This window comes from Euprymna scolopes, chromosome 16, assembly GCF_053919585.1.
Source record: "Euprymna scolopes isolate OS-2025 chromosome 16, ASM5391958v1, whole genome shotgun sequence".
NCBI lineage: Eukaryota > Metazoa > Mollusca > Cephalopoda > Sepiida > Sepiolidae > Euprymna > Euprymna scolopes.
In genome coordinates, this window is record NC_136497.1 from 15945166 (window position 1) to 15972800 (window position 27635).

The following is a 27635-nucleotide window of genomic DNA, read 5'->3' on the forward strand; positions in this document are numbered from 1 at the left end:
ATTGATAGTCCCAAAAGTGCAGAAAACCTAAATTTACTGTTTCCCACTGCTTGCAATACAATAAGAATGTGTACGTTCTGATTTCCTCAAGTTTCCATTCTTGACATTTTTTTTTTAACGGTTGCTTTATTTGTTTGAAAAGAATGTTGTGTATTTCTTATGAGATCCATTCATTCGAACAGTAGTTGAGGGGGATAAAAAGGAAGAGAAATGAAGAAATTCTTGAATATTTTAGCCATTTTTTTACTTTTTTTCTGTTATGTTTTTTTAACATTGCTTTGTATGGTAATGCTTAATACTTTTTTAAACTTTGTTCACGATTACGAAAGTGGCTTAAACATTTAGAAAGAAATTGATTTTTTTTTTGTACTTTTTTTTTCACCCCCAAACAAGACATAATGCCACTTGGAACGTAAGAGGCTACGATTTGGGATTGTGTCTAATGGGGGAACTGTAGAGAGTTGAGCAGTGAAATGTCTGTTCACATTATATTTAAACTTTTGCATATTAGTACAGTCAGGAAAGCAAGAAACAAGGATCCCAAAGTCTAGCAGTCTGAGAGAAGAAATTGGAGTCGAAGGTTTTCCAGCATCAAGGGGCCTCAACTGTGAAGGGTTGGGATTTTGCTGCTTGTCGGGTTAGCCGGGAGTACGAAATTATTTGAAATTAGGCAATGTTTGATTCCTACCTTTTTATTCTGTCGACTGCGTTTGACTTTTTTTTCTTCATTTTATGTCCTTTTTTTTTTTTTTTTTTTTGTAAGGGGTTTGTTTTAACTTTTTTTTTTTTTTTTTTTTTTGTGACTTTTTCTTTTTTATCATACGATTCTGCCTGTTCTTGTTTTCCACCTCTTTCTATATTTTTCTCGAATTTTGATAAAAAAAAATCTTGCTGTTCCTGTCTTCTTTACTTCTCTCTCTCTCTCTCTCTCTCTCTCTCTCTCTCTCTCTCTCTCTCTAATATATAATTTCTGCCTTATACAATAAATCACATTGCTACGATGTAGTCATGCATTTTAAGTAAGCCATTTGCCTGCATATTTTCATTATTCTTCATTTGTTGCTGGTGTGTAAGTTTTAAAATCAAAGGAAGAAAGAAGCTGGATCTAATTTTAAATAACTTTTATGACCTCGCACCCCACCCTGTCATGCTTCTCAGAACTGTCAAAAAAAAAAAAAAAAAGAAAAAAAAAAAAGAAATTAAGATGAAAAAATGAAAATAACTTAGTTAAAATAAGTCTACTGGAACAAATAAAAGTAAATACTTACTATTTCAATAATAAAATAATAATTTTGTATTTATTTTTTTATATATATTTTTTTCATATAAAGTTTTGGTAAAATCCCACGTATCTTTTCACGTTGTGTGAGTGCTGTTGCTGCCAGCATTTGGTTAGTGTTGTTGACCAGAGTTTGGTATATTCCATTCTGAAAGAAGTTGGCAGGTGAATTAGTCTATTGTATATCCTAATGACCTTTAACACACACACACATGCATACACACACTCTCTCTCTCTCTCTCTCTCTCTCTCTCTCTCTCTCTCTCTCTCTCTCTCTCTCTCTCTCAACAGCAGAGCCACCCTTAGTCTATTCTGGTTACCTTAGAAGTGCTTATGCCTCAATTCAGCTTACTTTTTCCCTCTCTTCTCATCTGCTTCTATCTTCTGCTACTTCCTTCCTTTTCAAAGTAGTACAAGTCTTTTCAGTCTGTGGAATCAGGGATACCAACAAGTTGGCACCAGCCAGCACTGATGCCAAAGGTGGTGGTGGGGGGAAGCCGTAATTATCAAAAAAAAAAAAAAAAAAAGCCCTCATTTCTTACTCACTTGAAAATAGTCAAGTGTAACAGAGAGAAAAAGAATCAGTAGGAAAGAAGAAGCTAAAATTTTCTTGTCTTACTGCTGTTCGTTTTCTAAGAATGGCATCTTAGTTTTTTATTCTTACAGTACTAAAGTGAAATTGGTTCCCTAATAGAATTGTGCAATTTTCTATTTTGCTGACATTTTTTTTTTTTTTACTAAAACTTTAAAAGAAGAAAGGAAAAGATGGTGCTCTTGGTTTTTTTTTTTTGTTATTTTTTTTTATTTTTTATTTTTTTCTGGATTTTAGAATAGCGTCTTTGGTTTACAATTGAGACTGCTTGGAAAAATTCCAAAAAAAATGGAATCATTTTATCTTCCAAGCGATGAAAAAATGCTTTCTCAAGTTGTTTCTGAACAAGTGTCAGGAAAAAAATATTTTCGGTCTTTGTGGAATTTATTTATCAGAAATTGCTCAATCTTATTGGAGTGTGATATTTTAATTTTACTATCTTAGTCCTGAAAACTGTGCAAACAAATTCTTTTCCTGCCTTGTGAAAGTAAAATTTATAAAAATAACAAAAAGACAAACAAATAAAGAAAGGAAGTGACTCCATATTTGCATTATTTGGATTCTCAACCTACTATTCTCATCTTGAGTGTTATTTTTATGTTTCGGTCAATGTAACCTCCTACCTTCTTCAGGTGTATCATCCTACTGCTCCAGTAGATATCAATGCCAATGCAATCCTCTACCTGTACAAGAACCAAGTATATCCAAAGATGGAGTGCTGTTGCCATATCTGAGCAAAAGCTGCTCGGAGCCACCTATCCTGCCTCGACAGAGTTCAAAACTGGTTTCAAAAAGTGATGCCTTTTTCTCTTCCCTGCAACCTCTTCCTCACAGAAGAGATGTTGCATGCCTGTCTCTGCTCTATCGTTATTTTCATGGCAAGTGCTCGTCTGAGCCCCAATCTATGGTCCCCGCTTACCAAACTCTTACAAAATAGCATTCGTCTAGCTGCAACCACTATCAACAATTTCCCCAACTCTCTATCTATGCCTAAATTTAAATGCAGATTCCATGAACAAAGTTTTTTTCCTAGAACTACCCGCTTGTGGAACTCTGTTCCGCTGGACTACTTTCCAGCTGACTACAATGTGGTCATTTTCAAATTTAAAGTATAAAAGTTCTTGTTAAGCCGTCTCCTTAAATAATCAAATTATACCGAATTTCTACAACTACCGATTACTACGCTGTTGTCTCGATGACCACTTTACATTCATTAACCTTTATTGGGCGTTGATAAGTGGTGACTCTCTTGTAAAAATAAAAAACATCTTCTCGAACTCCATAATGTTTTTGTCAAACTCAGGAATCTGCACAAAATTTTGAATGGAAGCATTTATTTAATCCATGGTTTTAGCATGCTTTCATTATTTATCCATTTATTTATGGCGGACTATTATCCTTATCATTTTAGTTGTTGTTTCAGCCAACTATTTCTCTGGTCCTTCATCAGGTGGTTAACCGCGATGGGATAGGAACACAGAATCTCCTAACTGCATCCTCAGCAGTTATTGCCTTCCATAATTGCTGTGTAATTGCTGAGGATGCAGTTAGGAGATTCGACGTTCCTATCCCATCGCAGTTAACCACCTGACGAAGGCCAGAGAAATAGTTGGCTGAAACGTCGTGAAACAACAACTAGAAGATGAGGATAATAGTCCGCAATAAATGAATGAATGAATAAATAAATAAATGGATAAATAAATAAATGGATAAATAAATAAATAAATGGATAAATAAATAAATAAATGGATAAATAAATGAATAAATAAATAATTAAATGGATAAATAAATAAATAAATGAATAAATAAATAAATGAATAAATAAATGGATAAATAAATAAATAAATGAATAAATAAATAAATAAATAAATGGATAAATAAATGGATAAATAAATGAATAAATAAATAATTAAATGGATAAATAAATAAATAAATGAATAAATAAATAAATAAATGAATAAATAAATAAATAAATGGATAAATAAATAAATAAATGGATAAATAAATAAATGAATTAATAAATAAATGAATGGATGGATAAATAAATAAATAACTGAATAAATAAATAAATAAATAAATAAATGAATGGATAAATAAATAAATAAATGAATGAATAAATAAATGAATTAATAAATAAATGAATGAATGAATAAATGGATAAATAAATAAATGAATTAATAAATAGATAAATAAATAAATGAATAAATAAATAAATAAATAAATAAATGGATAAAATAATACAAATTACTCATCTCAATAAGAATTCCAATTAATTAAATAATATTGTTCTCATTCTGTCAGCCATGACTGGATAGAAGTACTTTATTCATTAGGCCACAGGTCCTTGTGCAAGGGCCCATGGCACAATGGATAATGTACTTGGTAAAATTCAGGTGTAAAGTTACTCTTCTGACGGTTGAAGATTCAATCATGAATTACTTAGGACTTCTACTCTGTAATGGCTGATGGAACGAAAGCATGCTACCACCCACTAGATTAAAAAAGGGTTCTGTGTGAAATTCCATGCAGATTTCCGAGTTTCGACAGGAAGAGTTCTGAGTTTGACAAGATATACATGAAACCAAAACTTTATAAAAATAAAACTCAAGATGCAAACAGTAGTTCAAACAATCTAAATAATACGAATAATCAATTCCCACCTCAAAAATGCAGAAACGTGCCTTTATCTTCTCTGCGGATTTCTGCGGTCTTCGTTTTTGAGTTTGTTTTTATTCCACATTTAGATTTTCTTGAGAGTTACAAGAAATTTTGGGTTTTTGCAAAGCATTGCTGCATACTTTCTTATTCAGGATGAGCATTATTTCTTCATGGCCAAATAAAAAATGTAATTTTTTAAAAAAATATTGAGGTCACCACTTTTCAAGCTTAAGAGCCACTCAAGGATAGGACTTTATTTAATGAAATGTAAATGATTGCCAGAAGAAAGATGAGGAACACTATGGGAGTACAGACATTGGTCACTAGTATGAACTGTGCTTCATTATTGTTATGGACTAGTAAGGGTCTGGAAGGAAAAAAAACATGAACTCAGGATTAAGTGAAGCAGATTATATTGAGGAAATTAGAATACAATATATAAGAGAGTGGTTGAAGAATTACCGATTCCAATTCTTTTAAAAATCTTTAAATTTTTAACTGCAGAGTTGTTGCTTTTATTATTTTTCAGATTACTGTAAAAAAACCCATCATTTGCATATATTTTCACAAGCGAAAAAATACACTTGGTTTTGATTTTACTGGCAGTTCAAAATCAAGAAATATTTATCATTCTATCATTAGTATTAGCAATGAAAATGTAAGTTTTAAACAAAAACAATAAAATATAAACATAAAAATAAACAATTAAAAGAATTGTTTTTGGCATAATCATTTCAGTCATTTCTGATTCTAATATTGATTCCGATATTCTAAACCGTTCTGATTTTTATGCTTCTCAATTCTGATTAATTGTCCCAACATTAATATATATATATATATATATATATATATATATATATATATATATATATATGCTCTTTTATGATTCTTTAGGAGGGTATAAAATTTTAATATTGCAATCATAGTTAAAAATAAAATACGTAAGGAAAGAAAAATAAAAGGAGAGTCAGCTGATCAGTTTCACCCTCACTTTTCCGAAGCTGTATCGAGGGATTTATGATTAAAAAGGAAAGATCAAAATAAAGTTACATTGCGTTCTGTTCATGGATGAAAAATAAAAAGCAAAAACAAAAAAAAAACAAAAAAAAACGGGGAAGCAGATGATATTTTCGAAGATCCTATAGGTTAATTATGCTCAAACCTAAGAGACATTCCCTCTGTTTGCAAAGAGAAGGCCTCCTCAACTGAACGTGAATAGTCTCCAAGACCTTTAAATAGAATGCTGAGTGAGCATGACTCAGAATTGAAAATGAGTTTGTGCTGAAGTTCACTGCACATGACGGGTTTTTATTGAGATGATCAGTTATTGAAGACCCGTATGTATTGACAAGTACGTCCATTGCTCTGTGTGTCTCATTTTTGATTTTGCTAGGTATATGCTGTTGGACTCTCCCGTCCAGTCTCAACATTGTTTGACCCATGTAATTGGCACTGCAACTACACTTAAAATTGTAAATTACATTATTATTATGATGGAGAGTAGAACATCTTTTCAAGAGGATGGCATTAAGGTTTTTGTGGAGAACATAATGCGCACATTTGAAGCAAACTAACATTTTTGAACTGTTGAGCTGATTTGTTTGGCAAATTTCTCAGAACAGTAAAAGAAGATATATTGGATATTTAGTCACTGTTTTAACTTTAGTTTCAGAAAACTCCATTATTTTTCTTTGCATAACTGACCTCCTCACATCGAGGGTACCCATTCTTGGATAGGGTATCAATAATCATTTTAAATTCCTCATCCAATTTTGATTTTGAACAAATTATCAGAGCACGATGTGTTAGGGTCCAAATTAAATTGATCTTATATTTTGGGGAACAAAATGAATCGCAGCATGTATACATCCCCATGAATGTGGATTTGTAGTATACTGGTGTAAGGTAACTTGATGGTGTTTCTGTTGCTAATACAATCAAGTTACACTCTCCTTCATATACTTTAACGTGGGATGCATTTGAGTAGGGAAAAATTATTTGCCTCTGCTTGGTTATTGAAGAGACAAAATGTATAATCCACGTATCGAAAATAGACCAACGGTTTCGTGGGTCCAGATAGTAATCGTTCTTCATGGAAACCCACAAAAATATTTGCCATTATCAGTCCTAGGACTGAGCTTGTGGATACACTTTCTATTTGCCAATACATTACATCGTTGAAACTGAATTCAACAGATATAGTGGCAAATTTCATCAGCTCAACAAATATGTTTTTAGAAATGGGAGAAGGCGATATTTGGCTATGATATAAAAATATCGGTACAGATATCTATAGTCTCTAAAATCGGGACGCAAGTAAACAGGTTGCTAATGTCATAAGAACACATACATTTATTGACAATCTTAGACTTTTGAATAAAGTCCACAAAATATAATGAATGTTTAAGACAGTATTTATTTACTGTAATGCTCTAATACTGGTTGTAAAATATTTAAGATCCATTTTGTAACCTTATGTTGTGATAACCCTACCATGGATAAAATGGGCCTTAAAGGGATACCCACTTTGTGAGTTTTACGTAAACCGTATAACCTTGGGCGGATAGATCCTGAGGGTCTAATCACACTAACTATGCTAGAAGGAAGTACGCCACTTTTAACCCACTTAACTAATTTCTTTTGGAATTTGGTTTTTAAAGTGGTTGTTGAATCATGAGTTGCAACAGGGGCCAATTTTACAAAATTTAAGGCCCATTTTATCTATGGTAGGGTAATCACAGCATAAATGCTCCAAAATCACAATTGCAAGAGGAATTTTATATTCATTTAAGCTACATTGAACTTCTTTTCCAATCGGATTATTTCTTACTTTGAAATTATTTTTTCAGTTGGATTATTTTTCACTTTATAACTCAATTGCGCGTTCCAGTGACTTTGAACTTCTGACTGTTTGTTTTTTTTTTTTTAAATTCCTTCGCTTTTTGGATTTACCATTGAGTGAATCTTCATGCACTCTGGAACTTCTACTCCTGATTTGTCGCCCCCCCCCCATTTTCTCCCTGTTTTCACATATTTTTAACTGACATGAACACGATTTTTATTTTTCAATTTATGACATAAACGATCGTAAGTGTGCTGTTTCATTTAATGCCATAACCAGCAAATTTTAGCTCAGCTATAATAATAATTTGTTAATTTCTTTCTTTCTTTCCTCTGAAGAGAAGAAAAGCATTTTTTGAAACTCCGCGAAATAAGGATTCTTTGAAAATTGTTTTTGGAGTATTCTGTCAATCAATAAATTTAATTGTAAATTTTAATTTACAGTTTTAATTTTTTTTTCTTTTCCTTATGACAAGCTCTACTCTCTATTGTATTTGTATAGAGCTTTTTTATTTAGTTGGGATTAATATATAAATAATACTATTTATATTAGATTGAAGTTTACACTTGCTTGTATCGGGTAAACATTTAATTCCCATTACCTTAATATTTATATATCTATATCTATATGCAAGTGAGTAGGGACATATTTTGGAGCTCTACATGATTCCATCTTCACCATATTCAGTTTAAAAATTTGTTTTACATGCTAGCATGGGTTCAGTAGCTTTTATAAATTGGCCTCCAAACTGATCTATCTCTGGTCAGGTCTTTATGTATCCCTCTTTCTCTCAAAATTATCATTTCCTCCCATGTTTTTCTTCGCGTTCCCCTGCCAACTAATCCCCTACCTTAGCTGTTTTATATAAACTAATCTAAGATCTCTCATGATGCGTTCAACGTGACCACACCAACAAAATCTCCTGTTCTGCACACATCTTCATATACTATCCATGATCAGTGTGTTATTGTTATTGTAGCAATAACAATATATTATTGTTATTGCTACAATTTTCATTCACACGTACATGAAATGCGAACTTGATGTGTGTTAACGTCAATAAATTTCATTGAAGCAGATTTTTTTTTTTCTTGTTTACTTTTTTGACTAAATCACCAGATTGATTGTTCGGAAAAAAAAAAAGATAACAAAAAAAACATGAAATTAAGCATAAAACGACTTTTTGTTTATTTTTTTCTTCTTAATTACTTGAAGAAACAATAGACCAAGAAGAAATTTACGATAATGTACACTTTGAGGTTAATTTCTACACACACACAAACACACGTACATATATATATATATATATATATATATATATATATATATATATATATATAATATTTCTCTTTGTCTATCTGTCTGTAGATTCCACTTTTTCTCTGAAACTACCGTGTCGATCGCGCTAAAATTTTATAATTACTTTTGTGATGATAAGGTGCATCGGACTAAGTATTATAGTATCTGTTCTATGCACAATTAGGGATTAATAAGAATTAGTATTTAATGCAAAAACGAGCACAAAATTAGCCATATTCAACCATCAAGTTGGCATTAATTTTTAATCAACGGGTTATAACTTTTTACACGTTCTTAATGGGCAAAACATCTGTTACTTATTTCTTTAAACGTAGAATGTTATGTCTACCACATTACATAGATTAAAATATTCTTATATTTAGTCTTCGAAACAATTTCTTTACTTTATGGAGATCATCCCTCCACAAAAAAAAAAAAAAAAAAAAAAAAAAGCAACGCTCTAAGATTTGCTCCCGAGCAGACAGATACCTGAATTCGCTCCTGATAAAAAGAATATTTAAAAATGAAACATATATATAGAAAGGATTTATTCAATGATTGATTTAAAATTAAAAAAAAAAAGAAGCTTTTAGTATTATCTAGCAGGGAAATCCGAAGTTGCCTGGGATTGAAAAGGGATCAACAAATGTTCCATGCTTCTACTTTTTTTTATTGTCATCGAAATCAGTGAAATTATCTATTTTTTAATCAAATCAGTTGAATGCTTGTTCTAATTGGGAACACACCACAATGCATTAGGAGGAAGCTTCACATGCCTCTCTGTAGTGATTTAGTCTGCAATACATTTGTAGTCTACATTGCACTGTACAAAATCTACTATTGATTTTCTTAAATTATTTTTATATAATGGTTTGAATTTAAATTTAAAATGCAAAAGTCAAGTATTATGGTTCAATTGTGCTCTAAACAGAAACATTCATTTCATCTCTGCCTTATCAAAGAACCTACTGTTTATTTTATACACCAGGCCCTTCTGCTTGTGCGGTGATAAAACTTCTCAAATGCACTTGTGATGTTAAGCTGTATAAGAATGTTAACTTTGGTGAAAATCAAACTGTTCCTTCTTTAATTGGATTTTTCCAATTATCGAATTTCAATACTTATTGGAGGCATTCTGATACAAAACTTATCTAAGAGCACTCTCACACACATAAAGTACTTTTGTGAGAAATCAAAAAAATCAGTCCATAGGGAACAAACTCACACCCACACAGTGCCTTTTATATGCTACCTAGATTATAATATCTATGAGTTACGAAACGAGGTCGCGTGTATCTTTAATTTGAGCGACTTTTACATGCTATTTTCACGCTATTTTTTACTCTTCGCGTGTTTCTTTAGCTTTTCCATATAAAAAAGTGAAACTGTGAAAGCGAAGTCAAGTTCTCGGCCTTTCGTGTCACGATGTCCAGAAAAGCAATGAGGTTTGATCAATGCGGAGGAAACCCCTTATATCAGACAATTGTTATTCATTTGGACACTCCCTTTTTTATGGGGAACTGGTTTTCCCCAACATCTTGGGGAAACGAACAAATACACAGAAACTGGCTTGCAGCCGGCGTTAAATTTCCCCTATGGCATGATGTTTGACCTCATATTTACGCACCTGTCACTTGACTTTTAAATCGTTTGACTTTTAATCATTTAATTTCACCTATTCTCAGGTCTCTGCCCACGTAGCGTGGCAGTAAGTTATCAGGCTATTGACCCCAAGGGGTTGGGTTCGAGCCTACCTACCAGAACTTTTTTTTTTCTTTTACACCTCCAAACACCCAGGCAAAGCCGGGTACCCCCCGCTAGTTTATATATAAAATCTCACCTGTCTTTTTAAATGTATGTATGTATGCTTGTATGTCTGCCTAAAACTTTCGACAGAGGCGACGGATTTTTATGAGAAAGGTATCATTTTGAAGCTCGACCCTTCGGATGATAAATATCGAAATATTGGCCACAAGGAGGGGTTGCTTTTTTTTCGCCAATATTTTCGAAAGTCATCCCCTCTTTTCGATTGACTAGCCTTAATTTAAACTTTCACCACTTCCGGTTTTGTTATGGACGCAATGGCAAAGACGTCACGTTTTTTTTGGGGGGGGGTCACATTCTTTTCTTCCTTCACAGTACGGGTTCAAGCCTGCCTGCTACCACTTTTTTTATTTTTTTAAAAATTTTTTGCTCAACACACACACACACCTCCAAACACCCGTGCAACGCCGGGCACCCAGGCTAGTTTATATATTTATATACTTATGTAAAGATATCATTGATAGAATTTAGTCAATTATTACATAAAAGTTTTTATTCTTAAAAATTTGAAATCCATTATCATGCTTACATATATGCTGATAGAATTGAATGAGATAATAAATGTGATCAGGATATTGAATGAGATAATAAATGTGGTCAGGATGTTGAATGAGATAATAAATGTGGTCAGGATATTGAATGAGATAATAAATGTGGTCAGGATGTTGAATGAGATAATAAATGTGGTCAGGATATTGAATGAGATAATAAATGTGGTCAGGATGTTGAATGAGATAATAAATGTGGTCAGGATGTTGAATGAGATAATAAATGTGGTCAGGATATTGAATGAGATAATAAATGTGGTCAGGATGTTGAATGAGATAATAAATGTGGTCAGGATATTGAATGAGATAATAAATGTGGTCAGGATGTTGAATGAGATAATAAATGTGGTCAGGATGTTGAATGAGATAATAAATGTGGTCAGGATGTTGAATGAGATAATGAATGTGGTTAGGATGTTGAATGAGATAATAAATGTGGTCAGGATATTGAATGAGATAATGAATGTGGTCAGGATATTGAATGAGATAATGAATGTGGTCAGGATATTGAATGAGATAATAAATGTGGTCAGGATGTTGAATGAGATAATAAATGTGGTCAGGATGTTGAATGAGATAATAAATGTGGTCAGGATATTGAATGAGATAATGAATGTGGTCAGGATATTGAATGAGATAATAAATGTGGTCAGGATGTTGAATGAGATAATAAATGTGGTCAGGATGTTGAATGAGATAATAAATGTGGTCAGGATATTGAATGAGATAATAAATGTGATCAGGATATTCTACTTGGTAAAAGTTAGATTATTAATAGCAACAAAAAAAAAAAGAAAGAAATCTAAAAAATAAAAAGGGTAACAAAAAATTTAGTGACTAAAATGTCTGATTTTTAAAACTTTAAATAATCATTATAATTTTGTAATGAGACACATTTGAATTCAACACAATGATTTCTGTACAAGCAACTTAGAATATATTCTTTCAAAAAATGTTATGGAAATTATAATTATAGTTTTTTTTTTTGTTTTTTTTTTTACTAAGGGATCACCACTTATCAAGGCCTGAAGGCCACTCAAGGATAAGGTTTAATGAATGTACAGTAGTTAATGGGACAATATCGTAGTAATCATTAGTAGTGGAAATTTGGTAAATTGGATTAAATAAAGCTCATCAAGAACTTGTTTACATTACACTTGAAAACGACCATATTGTAGTCAGCTGGAAAGCAGGGAAACGGAAGAGTTCCACAGATGTGCAGTTCTAAGAAAGAAACTTTGTTCATGGAATCTATGTTTAGGTTTAGGCACGGATGAAAAGTTGTTGAAATTATTGATAGTGGTTTCAGTTAGATAAGCAGTGGTTTCAGTTAGATAAGCATTTATCATGAAAGTTTGACAAGGGTGGGGCATAGATTGGAGCTCAGATGAGCACTTGCCATGAAAATAACGATAGAGCAGAGACAGGCTCGCAACATCTCTTCTGTGCGAAAGAGGTTGCAGGGAAGAGAAAAGAGCATCGCCTACTTGGCGACAAAATCTATTTTGAACTCTGTAGTTTTAAAGTTATTTTTAATTTGAACAAATTAAAATTGAACATTAACCGTTATTTAACCCCGAACAATGCACAGTGCCACTTTCACATAAAAGGCTACTATTTGGGACCAAATGTACAGGGATACTATGTAGGGATTTGGGCTGCAAGATATCTGTTCATATTACACTTGAATTTCTGTGTGTCAGTACAGTCAGGGAAGCAGAGATTTGGGAAAGAATTACAAAGTCTAGCAGTTTGAAGGAAAAAACTATTTTAGTAGAAGGTTTTTTAGCATCTTTGGATCTCTACAGTGTAGGGGTGGGATTTTGCTGCTTGTCGAGTTAGTCAGGGATATATACATCAAGTGTATGCAAATGCTTTGGAGCACATTCCATTAAAATGCTTGTAAAATAGAAATAGCAAAAATAACACTAAAAACAATGATGAGTCCTTATTTATTCCTGGATGATGCTGAGTGTGTACGCTAGTACTCAGTAGTTTAATCCATCTTGTCTATAGCAGAGATGAACTCGCTGTTGTTGTTAAGCACTATTTATTTATTTTGAATGAATCAGATGATTATTGTTGGCATTCGTTTTCCCAATATCTTTCTAGTTAGAATTCTTTCTAGAAAGACATTGAATATTATGTGAAGGTTGCCAACACCCCCAAGTGAAAGTGTTTCTGTTGAACAGACTGGATTCGAACTAGGATCACCCACAGTTGTCAATCCATGTCCTTTCTTAGTCACCATCACTTTCCTGCTGCTGTTGTGTTTGCCTAATGAAAACCTTGGGGGGAAACCTTGTCTGTCTGGCTGGAGTGTAGAAACTCATCTTTTTTATACTGCTTGTCAAGTTGCTGCTGACATTCTGCTATGCAAGTGAGTGGCTGTTTGTGTTTCATTCATACACCCCCACCTCCCATCACTTCTCACTTCATTCACTTCTTATTGGCGCACAAACATACATGCACGCCATTTTAAAGGTTATATATGTTTTAGGTTGCTTTGAAGCATTTGAGGTCCAGACGTCTTCCAATAAATCTTAATACTTTTTTGTTGTCTTTGATAATGATGGTCATCATCATCATTATTATTCATTCGTGTGAAACAGATGATTGTTGTTTACATTCGTTTTAAAGGTTATTGATGTTTTTGGTTGCTTTTAAGCATTTGGGGTCCTGACTCCTTTTGTAACAGAGTGCTTACGAGCGCGGTGGGAAATAGCAGCAGCTGTAAGAAAAAAAAAGCACATATGCAAATTAGGAAGTGTGCACACGTTGACATCTGAAGAAAGTAAAAAAAAGGACAGCACATGCTCGGCAGAAAGAAAATTAATGTCAAAGAAAATGGATGTGTAAATGCCAAGGTGAGAAATGGCTGGCTGTGGCCGGTGTGGTGTCGGAAAGGAAAAGTGTATACTGGGCAAGATGGACGATGGTGAGAAACTTTTAAATGTGGTCAAAACAATTATAATGGTAATAAAAACAATTATAATGGTAATAAAAATCTTTTGTCCAAAAAATGCCGATTCAGATTTTATTTTTCTGAATTACTAAAGTAAAGTGTAGCGGCCACGTTACACTTCCAATAAGGCTTAATACTTTGTTGTTATCTTTGATGATGATCATCATCATTAATTCCGTATGAAATAGATGATTGTTTTTGACATTCGTTTCCCCGATATCTTTCTAGTTAGAATTCTTTCTAGAAAGACATCAGATACTTACAGGAGAGACCATTTGAAGTTTCCTCAAAACATCCCCTTTGGAATGAACTGAATTTGAACTTGGCACACCCAAGTTATGAGTCTCTGCTGTTAACCACTTAGCCATCCTCCTGCTGTTGTAGCTTGAAGCATCTCTGTTAAAGTTGAGGGAGAGGGGGATTAATTTAAACAAAAACAAACAAAATATTTGTGTATGTCTTAACTATTTTTGGATTGACCATCAATGAAGATTTGTTTAAAAGAGTTGCCTTTAATAAACACGGACGTTTCTTTTATAAAGCAGACAAATTTTCAAAATGCTCAATCAAAATCTATACGTCAGCCCAAAACGAACGCCTTATCCTTCAACATTAATATCCATTTTATTTCCGAACAAAACTTTATCTTGTGTAAACATTGTACTGTCATCAATTTTATAAATAAACTCCTTTGTTCCTTTATTTTCTTCAGAAAATGAAATTTATCTTGTGTTTGATGATATTCCTGAGTTGTTGTTTATATTCTTTACGTGTTTTGAACTGTTATCTGCAGTGAAAGGTTATCGCTACAATCCCAAAAAGGCTCCGAGTTGTGTGCATGTGTGTTTGTTGAAAATGGATGGAGTAGTTAAATAAAATGGCGCCACAGAGAAAACTTTTTATATGTTAGTTTCCTGACAGTTAGTCATATCCGTTTTTTTTCTTTTTTTGTTTGTTTTTTCATCGAAAGCTGTGGTACGTGCTTTCAAATGCAGATTTGCTGACAGTTAACTGATCTGGGCGTTTTTGTCAGCATCAGAAAAATTCAACACCTGCTTTCTGAAAAAAATTAGTTGGATTCAAAATTTTCACTTTTTTTGTGGTAGATAAAAGTTATAATTAAACTGAAATGAATGCGAATAATAATTTTTTAAAAATTGAATAGCGTGTTTGTTTTGTTTTTTTTTTTGTTTTTTTTTTAAACCTGCTTGAATTTATTATCGTTTGTGAAGAATCTGTGAGCTGTTTTGTTAGGAGAGAGGTTACAATCTTCTAATTGAAGATTTATTCTGAACACTAAAATTACCTGTGTTTCTTTGCCTGCATCCGAAGAATCCTCAGCATTGTTTGATCAATTACCATCAGTAATGAAATAATGCAGTAAAGAATAATTCAGTTAATCGATCTGGACATTTTTGTTAGTGGGCAGAAAAATTCAACACCTGCTTTTTGAAAAATTAGTCGGATTCAAAATTTTCACTTTTTCTTGTAGTAGATAAAAATTATAATGGAATAAATAGTGAGTAATGTGTTTTTTAATTTTTTTAAAACCTGCTTGAATTTATCAGTGTTTTTGGAGAATCTGTGGCTATGTTCATGTGATAGGGTTTACGATCTTCCCATCAGAGATTTATTTATTCTCGACAGTGAAATTACCAAGTCACCTGCTTTTTGAAAAATTAGCTGGATTCAAAAAAAAATCCCCAGAATTGGTTGGTCAGTTATTATCATCAATGTTGAACTGCGATGGAAGAACAGTGTAGATGCAGAAAGAAATCCCACAAAGATGCTGGAAATGAATTGACTTTAAAAGAATTCTCTTCATCAATTTTGATTCCAATTCACAACATAAAAAAAAAAAAAAAAAAAAATGGTTAATTCTTTAACTACAGAAAGTTTTGGGCAAATTTAACACTTTTTGAAAGTAAACTAAAAATTGTCATGATTAGACACTTCTGAAAAATCAAAGGACATCTGATAATAAATGATCTGTGACTGAACCTAACTCATTCATAGCATCTACCATTACCTCCAACAGACAGGACCTGAACGTGGATCATGTGATCTTTCTGAACATAGTATGATCCTGGCAATCAGTTTGTACTTGCTGTTGCAAGTTATACAGTTGGTGTCTTTTTCAATTGTGCACTACACATAAGAGTTTGTGAGGTTACAGGGGAGCAGATACTGGGACTGAAGTCATCAAAGATCTCAGACAACCATCTCTGGGTTTTCCTGGAAGTGTGACATGGAGCTGCCACATGTATGGTCTTCCTGCAAGGCCAGCACTTCATAACAGTAGACAGCAACTCAGTATATCCATCTGAATTCCAAAAAGATGTGGGGTAGCATGACATGGTCTTCTCTTGAAAACACACTCAAAACGATCACAGTTGGAGGAAACTTTGTTTTCATGATGCCCACTGCAGGTTAGCCATCCGTGTTGTTGTGAAACTGGTTCTAGGAACCTATCGACTGAATGTTTGACTTTGTTGAGGAGTTTGTGATGAGTAGTTATCACTTTCGACTCATATAAGGAGTGACAAAGATCTCCATTAAGTGCTCTCTTCCTAGTCGCCATTCCAACGTCCATCTCTCTCTTGCTAATGTCTGCTCTGCTTTACCTGGGTCTTGCTATCACCTGCTATATTTCTTGCTAACCACTGCTTCCACACCTCCATCGCAATTCATGGTTTTCAAGGAACATTGAGTTGCAGCTAAGATTTCAAAATTATTTAATCTAGCCAGAATCGTCTGGATGCAAATTACTTTCTTCCAATATTTCAATGATTTACAGTCATCTATTGTCTCCATATTTCAAACGCACCAATAGTACACAGGGTACTCTTGCATAATTTAACCCAAATTCTCCTGAATTCCCGTCAAGCATGGATCGGGCGAGACCAGCAATCATCGGTGTCAGCCGAGCGTTGTTCAAATGTTGAAACGCTAACTCTACTTTTTATTTTATTTATTTAATTTTTTTCTGTTATGTTTTTAGTAATTTTTAAGGTGATATTAAGGGGGCGGGATGATTTTTTTTATTTTCTGATTACTTATTTATTATTATTTTTTTAATTGAATTTTTGGGAGTTTGATTAGCCAAAGAAAAAGCGCTATCTAAATGGAAGCAGACGACATTTGAATTAGAAGAAAGCGACTAAACCAACAACCAAAAAAAAAAAAAAAAAGGAAAAGCTGACAAACAAATATATTTTCAAACTCGCGAAACAGAAAAATGACAGACAAGAAAATAAATCTATACATGTTAGAAAAAGAAATGAAAACATCGATGCAGACAATCTCATATTGTCAGAAGAAATTGCTGTTCCTCCAAAATGAGGTGCAACATTGCAACAATTGTAAACACAAATCGTGTGTAAAGGATGGTTTCTCCTGGAGATGTAAAAATGGACAGTGCCACCAAAAGAATTTGACTGAACAAGTCTTGAAAATAAAAAAAAAACAAGAAAAAAAAATACGGTTACAAAAAAGAAAAGAAAACAAAAAAAAAAAAAAAACTTGTACTTGCACCTAACAATTATACAGTTAAAAAATCTTTTCTTGGAGAAAAAAAACAAAACTTTCTGTTGATAAATATTTTGCAAAAACTAAATAAATAAATTAAATATTAAAATGAAATAAACATGTTTTCATTTTTCAAGGTATTTTTTTTTTTTTGTTGTTATTTTTGATTATTTGCAGTTGTATTTTTTCCGGTTTGTTTTGTTTTATTTTTTCATTAGTCTGTGTCTGTTACGACGCTCGGCTAACACCAATAATTACTGATCTCGCCCGATCCATGCTTGACGGGAATTCACGAGAATTCGGGTCAAATTATGCAAGAGTACTATACACAGAAACAATTACCTGCTTCACTGTTTTACTGCTTCAAATGACTCTAAAATAAAAGAATATAAAAGTGTTATCAAATTTTTCTCAAGCCGTCTAGACTATATTATTTATTAAGCAATAGTTAATCTAAATAGCTTAACATAATTTTTTGGTAAATTGAAACTAAACCAGTAAAGCAGAAGTTATCTCCCCTTTTCAAACACTTCTTGTATTGTCTCCGGGATGCATTTTTTTTTTTTTTTTTTTTTTTTTTTTTTACACAGTGGTCACCACTTATCAAGGCCCGGAAGCCACTCAGGGATAAGGGTTATTGCAAGTACGTACATTACGTTAGTGTGGAGATTTGATGAAATGTTTACTTAAGTTCATTAGGAATTTGTTAACGTTGGACTTGAACACATCCAAGTTGTAGTCAGGTGGGAAGCAGGCAGACGGAACAGAGTTCCACAGGTGTGCAGTTCTAAGAAAGAAGCTTTGTTCATGGAATCCACGTTTTGATTTAGGCATAGATAAAGAGTGGGGAAAATTTTTCAAAGTGGATTCGGCTAGACGGGTGTTTTTCGTGGAAGATTGGCAAGGGTGTACCAGAGATTGGAGTTCAGACGAGCATCTGCCATGGAAATAATGATAAAACAAAGATAGGCTCGCAACATCTCTTCTGTGGGAGAGAGGTTGCAGGGTAGAGAAAAATGCAGGGTAGAGAAATGCATAGATGTTTCATGGAAGCATGTGCAAATCTCAGACAGATAAAGTTCTTTCGATAATCAACACTTTTGAGGAATTCTTTATTTTATTCACAACTTCGTTGATTTTGAAAAAAGTAAAATTGAAAAATAATCCTCCCACAGACAGAAAAAGTTTCACAAGTACAAAAAATAAAAAAATAAAATGACAGCAAAAACAAGGAGTTAACTGAAATCTAGCGCGAGTTGTAAACTTATTAATATTGCTGAATATTAGATATTAAGTGTAGAAATAATACTGGAAAGGGAAAAATACAAATTATACTAAGTGAGAACCAATTTACGAGAGAGATTAAATGGATGCTTACATATGGAGAAAAGGTAAACAAAGTATACTAAATACGAAGATGCTAAAAACAACGCAACTGAACTTTTCCAAGTAGTTTTACCACTGCATCATGGATCCTTGTAGATGCAAAGACCTGTTGTGCAATACTTGGAAAAATTTAATTGTATTATGTTCAATTTTCAGCGGTAAAATATCATTACAAATTACTTAGGACTTCTACCCAATCATGGCTGATGGAATCAGAGCATGCTACTTCCATGGATTAAATAAAGAGTTCTGTTTGAAATTCTGGGCAGATTTTAGAGTTCGACAAAAAGATTCCTGAGTTCAACAAGATATATCTGAAGAAGGTTAAAGGTTACATTGACCAAAACATTGTGAAAATGAGAACAGTAGTCTGAAGAATCCAAATAGCCAATCCTTATCTAAAATATTCAGAAACAAGTATGGCTTAATTCTATTATTATATAAATCCTTTTTGAGTTATTTTTATGCCGAATCCAGTAATTTTTGGAAAAAGGTTTTTGTGCTTCATGTTCTTTTATCTTCAATTATTTATTCATGGTGTTTGGTTTGGTTGTTTTGTAGAGGAAAATTTTTGTTTGGTGCATTTTTGGTCAGGAAGCTGATATCTCCAAACAGTCTGATATGATAGCACCAGGGATGTTTAAGAGACAAAACCCTTAATGATCTCAGGCTCACAGCATCACTTAGAACAGATCTCAACAATATATTCTACGGCATCCAATGTGTATTGCAATGTTAATGTTCATTATAGATTTCTGCTTTTAACATAGAAAGATTTATTTATGAGTTCTTGCTAATCCAGCTGGATATCAGTCAATCTTTTCGGGCCATATTGGCTAGCAGGCTGCCAACCTGCTACTTTCAACGCACGTGCAGATGCACACAAGAGACACCTTGCCATCTTCAATCGTTTTAGCTGTGGAGTTATGCAACATATCCACCCTCCGACCTCTTATACCCCCCCATCTACCCGTGTAACAAAAATGAGAGAAATTGGCCTGTTTCCGTTCTTTCTTAACAAATATGTTCTTCCTCTCCTGTGAGGGTGTAATCAGTTTTGAAACCCATTGGTTATTATAAATTTTCGACAAGGCGTCTTGTGTCAGTTGTCAAAAGAATTGCTTGAGAATACTAGCTGCAGTCTGCACTGGGTTTCATAAATCTTTAACATCTACATGTCAACTTAATAAAAATAATGTTGCTTTTTTTTTTTTTTGTCTTTAAAATATAATCCAAATAATTTGTTTAAAAATCAATAAACGTTTTATCAGAACAAAAACTATTTTAGATTATCAATAAAGTTTAATGATGATTGAACGATTTTGTTAAATTAGATTTTTAAAATGTTAAAAAGAAAACAAAGGAAAAAGATGAAATTAACTTTGTGTTATTTGGATTCTTCGGACTACTGTGTTCATCTTGAGTGTTATTTTAACAACGTTTCGATCAGTGTAACTGCCGATATTCTTTAGATGTATCTTGTTAAACTCTGGAATTTTTCTGTCAAACTCTGGAATATGCACAGAATTTTGAACGGAACCCTTTATTTAATCCATGGAAGTAGCATGCTCTTGTTTCATCGGTCATGACTCCGTAGAAGTTCTAAGTAATTCACAATTATATTTTGATTGGCGCCTGCATTAGGGATTGAACCTTCAACCTCCAGAATAACATAACTTTACAACTGAATAATACCAAGTGATTTGCAGACCCATGGCACAGTGGATAGCATACTTGGTAAAATCATGGTCATAGATGTGGAATTTTTCTTTTGCATTGTTTAAAAAAGTTTTGTGTGTAGATATTTTAGTTTCAAAATAAACAAATTTGTGACATATTTATTTATATTAGTTTCAAGAATTCAACACAAACAACAGATTGGGTGGCCCTAGGATAAGTTTTTTCAGGTTACCATGTGGAATACAATGTTTTTTCCAGTATATGCCTCACTTTACGGTGTTATTTATAATGTTATTTGATTATATACATGTGCATTATACACTGTACTGCATTTGTTACTAATTTTTAATGCCCTATCCCGGGGTTCTAGTATATATATATATATATATATATATATATATATATATATATATATATATATGCTTATATACACACAAGTTGTATTGATTAGTTTCCTAGATGTAAATCCAATGAAACTCACGTGATTATTAAAGAGTGCCCAATGCAGGACAGAGCTGGTATATAGTCTGTTTATTATACAAACATTATTGGTTACATATATGCATACATGTTTCAGTGGAGTCCCAATTCAGGGACAAGATTTCATCAGACTAAAAAAAGAATTGATTCTTTTTTAGCCTGATGAAGTCTACTGAAACATGTATGCACATATGTAACAAATAATGCTTGTATAATCAACAGACTATATATATATATATATATATATATATATATATATATATATATATATATATATATATATATATATATATACCTTCAAATTTAAATCAATTAAAAAAACTGCTTTTGAGTTAACTCCAAAAAGTTTATAACATTTCATGATTGAATACAACATGGTAGCCTTCAAGTCCAATGTAAACAAGTTCTTGTTGAGCTGTACCCATAAATGATTAAATTCTACCCAATTTACACCATTAACGATTAGTACACTACCACCTGACACTCATCAATCCTTATCCTCGAGTGACTTGTGGACCTTGGTAGTGGTGACTCGCTTGTAAAAAAAAAAAGAAAAAAGCTAGCATTTTGAAATATTAAAAAAAAAAAACATGTTTGTTACAGTTCTTAAGTATGAAAGACAATATATGATAAATTTTACGAGAGCACGCAGCATAACCCAAATCATACCTGTGTCTTTTTTACCATAGTTCATAAGAAAATGATAGAACGTTACTATAAATACATAAATACTCCTGCACGTGTCATTCCTTTCATTTGACATGAAGGTATATCAGTCTTATTTCATGGTAATAATATTAATTCATACTACCTCTTTACACTCTTATGTCAAAATCAAAATGGCTAATAAAAGATTGACTGCAAATGCTTTATAAAGATCATCAGAATAACTGTGATTTTAATTTATTTATTTATTTTTTAGAATTACATTTCATACTTGGCCTACAATCCTCACGTTTTATTCCCAACAGATAGGTCACATTCTCATTTTGCAACAATTGTGAGTAGGGAGGGGGGTAGATTTCCTCCGCTTGAGATGTTTTTAATTGTATGTCACAATTTGCAATGATAGATCATAGATAACTGGTTATGATTGACCTTAATTTCTTTTACATATATTTTTCTTTCATAATGGACTGAATTATTCATACATTTGCTTGCTTTTTTTTAGGAAGAAATTAATTTTTATAACTTGTGACTATTACCATTATTGCTTTCAAGAATGGAAATATTTGATATTCTCGTTTGGCTATGAAGGCAAAGTATCATCAGAAAATGCAAGTGAATTTCTTAACACATGGTTGTTAATGTGACCCAATGATTACCTTTGTGATTGCGTTACGATAAAACAGCACAAGACGACCACTTGATGTAAATTAGTTAAACTGTGTGTATGTTTGTGTGATACCATCATGTAAGGTAGAAAAAAGAACCCCAAACGTTGTCAATCATTAACTATCTGGTTATGTAATTTTGTTTTCAACCTAATCTACCTTCACCCAGCTTCGACTCTGATCTCTCTTAAGGCACTTCTGAGCCATCGCATCTGCCAAACTGGATAATGTCCTCAACTCGTAAACTAAAGACTGTCTGTAAATTGTCCCTAACTGTTGCACAACTCATTGTCACTCCTAAAACTGCTCATAAACTCTAAATATATTTACCTCTATTGTTCGGTCTCTTGCCACACCTGGATAAACAATCATATTTCAGCTTGCTTTTGTGTGTCTTGGTGAACAACTTCCTCTCCATTGTCTTTCTAATAAGCTCACTTCCTATAACCTTTTTTCTGTTGATCAACTTATTCATTTCCTTTTTTTTGTTATATTTTTTAATTTTTTTTTAAAAACTCTTAACACTTTGGGAGGTGACATCGATAGTATTACACGAGCACACATACACGTCAATAACACGAGATGACATAAAGAAGCTAATATTTATGCACAGATTTTTTTTTCAAAGTCGCGTGAAATGCATAAAAGGTTTTACTTACAATTGACACGTAAGAGACCCAGCAGATCTGCTTTGTTTGATAAACTGCCAGCAAAATGGGAAAGGAAGTTAGTGTCATTCTTGAACTTCATAAGATTTGGGGATTTGTCTCTTTTTCTGAAGTCTACAACAAGGAATCCCAAAACTGCACAAAAGAGATAATGGCGCTTCTATATTATAATAATGAAAAAATATTGAATTTCAAGTGAAACAAATGATACTTATGTAATTATCAGGTCTCAACTAGTATCCAACAATTATGAAAAATATGGTACAAAATTAATTATTAATGAAAAAAGAAATTTATGAAATGAAGTGAAGTCACTGTTATGCTCACTATGAGCTGGCAGGGGAGATAATTAATTTCTGTTGCTTATGTCACGTAATGAACGTAATTCAAAATATCCGACAAATTTTATCGAAAATTATTTTTCATTAATAATTATTTTTCTATGTTATTATTTTCCATAATTATTGGATACTAGCATTTCAGCCCGGCGTCGCCCGGGTGTTTGGAGGTGTATGCTGAGCAAAAAAAGAAAAAAAAGAGTTAATTTTTTTTTTAATTTGACCCCTATTATGACCCCTTAAAATTTATAGTTTCGGGCTCAAATCACTTTATTAAGTTAGATCCAGGTTCAAGGAACCTATATCTAAAATTTAAAATGTCTAGACCCAAAATTGTCGGAGGAGTTTGGTAGAGTTCTTAAAGGTCAAATCGTTGAAATTTGACCCCTTAACAGCCAAATTTCTGGCTGACACCCGTCACATCTCAGTACCCGGTATTTCAAATTTCGAGTCTTTAGACTAAAAATTGACAGAGTTATTGCGTAGGGAAATGTACACAGACAGACAGACAGACACGTTCACTTTTATAGAGATATAGATGTTACTATTTGCGACATGACACTTATGTAGGTACCATTTGTTTTAGTTGAAATTCAATATTTTTTCACTATTATAATATTGAAGTGCCAAAATAAGTTTAAAGGGAGGTAAATTTGGTGTACCTACAGATTTATTCTCAGACTTTTGGTTTGCTTTCAAAATACAGGGAACTATAATCAACCATTAATAAGAGAAGAACTCAACCAATCACTTACCGAAAGACACACTGCATAAATTAATCTTGACAATGTGCCTAATGAATTCTTAAAAGAAACTCATGAAATGACTATTCAAGAATCTATTCCATAAACCAAACCAAATGAATAGGTTTTGAAATCTGCTATACTGAGTTCAAACATATTAATTGTATTTATTAAGCTACTGACGTACTATCCTCTATGATTTTTGGAGTGATGCATAATCAGCATAATGGATATTATCACAGATTATGAAATTGCTGTGCTAAGTTTAAATTATATCAAATCTAAAATATTCAGTTATGCACTAACACTGATTTAACAACAAAATATTAACAAAAGTTATGACCCCCCCCCCTCCACTCTTGCAACAGGTAAAATAATAATGAATAACTTAAAGTAAGAACGCCTTAGGGACTAAATAATTAGAGAAGTTGATGTGACGTTAAAAAGCAACCAACTTAAAGTAAGTATGAATATTGGCAGCATTAAATAACGAAAGAATTGGTTAATATTTTTTTTTTCATCATCTTTTTGTTTTCTTTTTATCATTGCAGCCGCTTGTCAAATTCAAAAGTCATTTGTATTACGAAGAAAAGGATTACGTTTCAGAAGCGGAGAAGAATTTACAAATCAGTTATGGCAGCAAGGTAAAATAATTTTCAGTTGAACCTTTTTTTTTTGTTTTGCTTCAATAAAAAATATAACTCTCCGAGAGTTATCTAGTATTATCTATATATCATATGTGATGACTCCGTTCGGTCTCGAAAGACAAAGAATATCCCTTGTAGGGGAAGCTGCATGTGTAATTGTGAGGCAAGGGTTGCGCAATAACCAACCACACCTCTCCTGAATCAGCACAGTTTGGGTCCAGTGGCAAGGAGAAGTCCAGGATGACTGGAAACAATGCTGAGATAAGCAGAGAGCATATTCAGCACCTAGAAGTCCCAAATGGTCACCCATTAAGTACTGACCCAGTTCAACGTTGCTTATACACAGTGTGGGGACGATTAATTGGAATCAGACATCGAGGGAAAATCAGAACTTTGGGGGATGTCGGAATCGGAAAAATGTGTATCGATTTTCCAATATTAAAAAATTATTCTTTTAATTACCTTTTTTTTTTATTTATTTAAAACAAAATCTTCCATTGCTGGTTATATTGATAAAATGATAAATATTTATTAATTTTAAACTACCAGTATAGACCACCTCAACCTACAATTGTATTTTTATGGCTGCGAAAATATATGCACATATTACATGGGTTTTTATGGCAATCTGAAAATTTAAAAACAGAAAAAAAAAACCCTCTACAGCTAAATATTTAGATATTTATTGCAACTGGTGCAACGACGGCACAATTTCCATCCAGGTTCCACATTGTATCCATTACTGTTCAACAATTGAGCCATCTTTAAGCTGATGTTGTATCCATTACTGTTCAACAATTGAGTCATCTTTTAAGCTGATTTTGTATCTATTACTGTTCAACATTTGAGCCATCTTTAAGCTGATTTTGTATCCATTACTGTTCAACATTTGAGCCATCTTTAAGCTGATTTTGCAGTCACTCACTACCTTCTTTTTGTTTTTGCTGAAGATGTCACAGCATTGTTTGTGATCCTTCTCAAAGTATTCTCCCAGACGAAGTTGATGATACCTACAAATATTTACAACAGAATCATCAGTAACACCAGCCCTCATCTTGAAGATGGTTTGTTCATCAGCATCAAATTCTCACAAAGCTGTCATAGATGGTTATGATGACATATGCTTTCCATGAACATTCCAAATGAGCATTGCGATGGTGTGTCTTCTGATTCTTCATCTCCTGTTCTTTTTATAATTTCACTTGACATTTTTCTGAACTTTTCATGAACGACAAGTAGATTTTGATAAGAGTTAGGCATCAAAATGGTCTATCTTTATAGTGTTCTACATTCAAATTTGCCTTTAGTTGATCTTTGACTACTAAATATTTTCATTTACTAGCCAAAACTGATGAAAAGTTATTTCACTCTGTTGTGAAAAAAGCAATAATTCTAGATCAAGTTTTGATTTATTTTCAAATTTTCTAAAAGAGATACAGATGAAATTTATGGGAGGATATTCTTCAATTTTAAGAACAATTCCAATTATTTAATATGGTTCAATGAAAGCAATTTTCATAAAACATGAGTTTTATATATTCTAATGGTTCAAAATGACCGATTTCAAAAAAGTATGGGCAAGAATGGCAAAATTTAAGAATTTTTGTTATTTTCACATTATTTCACATACCATAAAAAATGGTAGCAACCAAGATTTGAGGATAGCCCCCCCCCCCCCAAAAGCCCTTTTTCAAGCCATAAATTATTATTTCGGGGTCAAAAAAATGGACATACTTGTCCGAAAACATTGATATAATGGTATGATTAAGCATTTATACAACACTGATTTGTTGAAATATTGCCAAGTATACAATTTGCCAGGCAAAAAGTGTTTTTCCAGACGATTTCCTCTTAACATGTTTCTAATGCAAGTTTTTCCTATTTTTTACCATTTGTGACCAAAAATAGGATAACAAAAGTTTTCAAATCCTGATTTAAAATGATGTTTTCAGTTTTTGTGATGTTTCTCTGGCACAATGTGTGCTAATTGTTATCAGTACTTTAACATGGTTTGAAAAAGCAATGAACTCAAGTTACTGGTATTTTATGCTCAATACAGCAGTATGTGGCAAGTAACAAAGTGTTCCAGATTTTTTCAATTTTCCCCATACAACTTGTGTGATATAAACTTTTTTCCTCCATGAATTCTCATTTGATGAATAACTTAGGCTACAAGAAATTATTCAATTTAAAAGTAAATACTTGCCAAGACATTTGTGACTTTTTCAGGATTTTCTGAGAAATATTTTGAAAAGGTAAAAAAAAAACAAAAAACAAATCCTCAATTAAAAATCTAGCGCATACAAAATATGCCTATTCATATAAGGAAAATCTTCTATGAGTCAGATTTTAAATTTTGGCCTTAAAAAGAAAATTGTTTCTTTTTACATAGATTTTTTGCCAAAAAGTGCCCAAAAATGAGCGCGCCTGTATCTTGGGTGGTAACATCATTTTTAAAATTTTCAAATATTGTATTGAAATTTAAAAAATGACTAAATTTGAATTGTTACCTCTTCAATAATTACAAACTAATAAAGAACATAAGCAAAGAACCATTTACAAAATGCTAAAATTCTGACCAGCATAGCTTCGCTCTCTGAAAACTCAAACACGACTTGGAATAAAATTGTTATTTCATCCACAAATAACTAATATCCTGCATGTGGTGAGATCTGTAATGACAAAATTCAATTATAAAGTGAGTTCCAAAGAGTTAAAATTCTGTGTTTTTGTTCTACTACTCAAAGGGATCACACTAGTCTGTTATAAATATAAATTTTTTTTTTTTTTGAAAAATACCAAATTTTGGGGTTAAAATACGCCA

At 32.6% G+C, this 27635-nt stretch overlaps 1 protein-coding gene across 1 annotated transcript in view; it reads left to right on the forward strand.

The window, feature by feature from the left end:
- The window catches only part of LOC145295853 (set1/Ash2 histone methyltransferase complex subunit ASH2-like), a 417474-nt gene that overhangs the window by 333398 nt on the left and 56441 nt on the right, over nt 1-27635 (forward strand). Inside the window, exon 15 of the mRNA XM_080141580.1 lies at nt 24716-24808. Coding sequence (XP_079997706.1) covers nt 24716-24808 — 93 coding nt within the window. The remainder of the gene's footprint in view (nt 1-24715; nt 24809-27635) is intronic.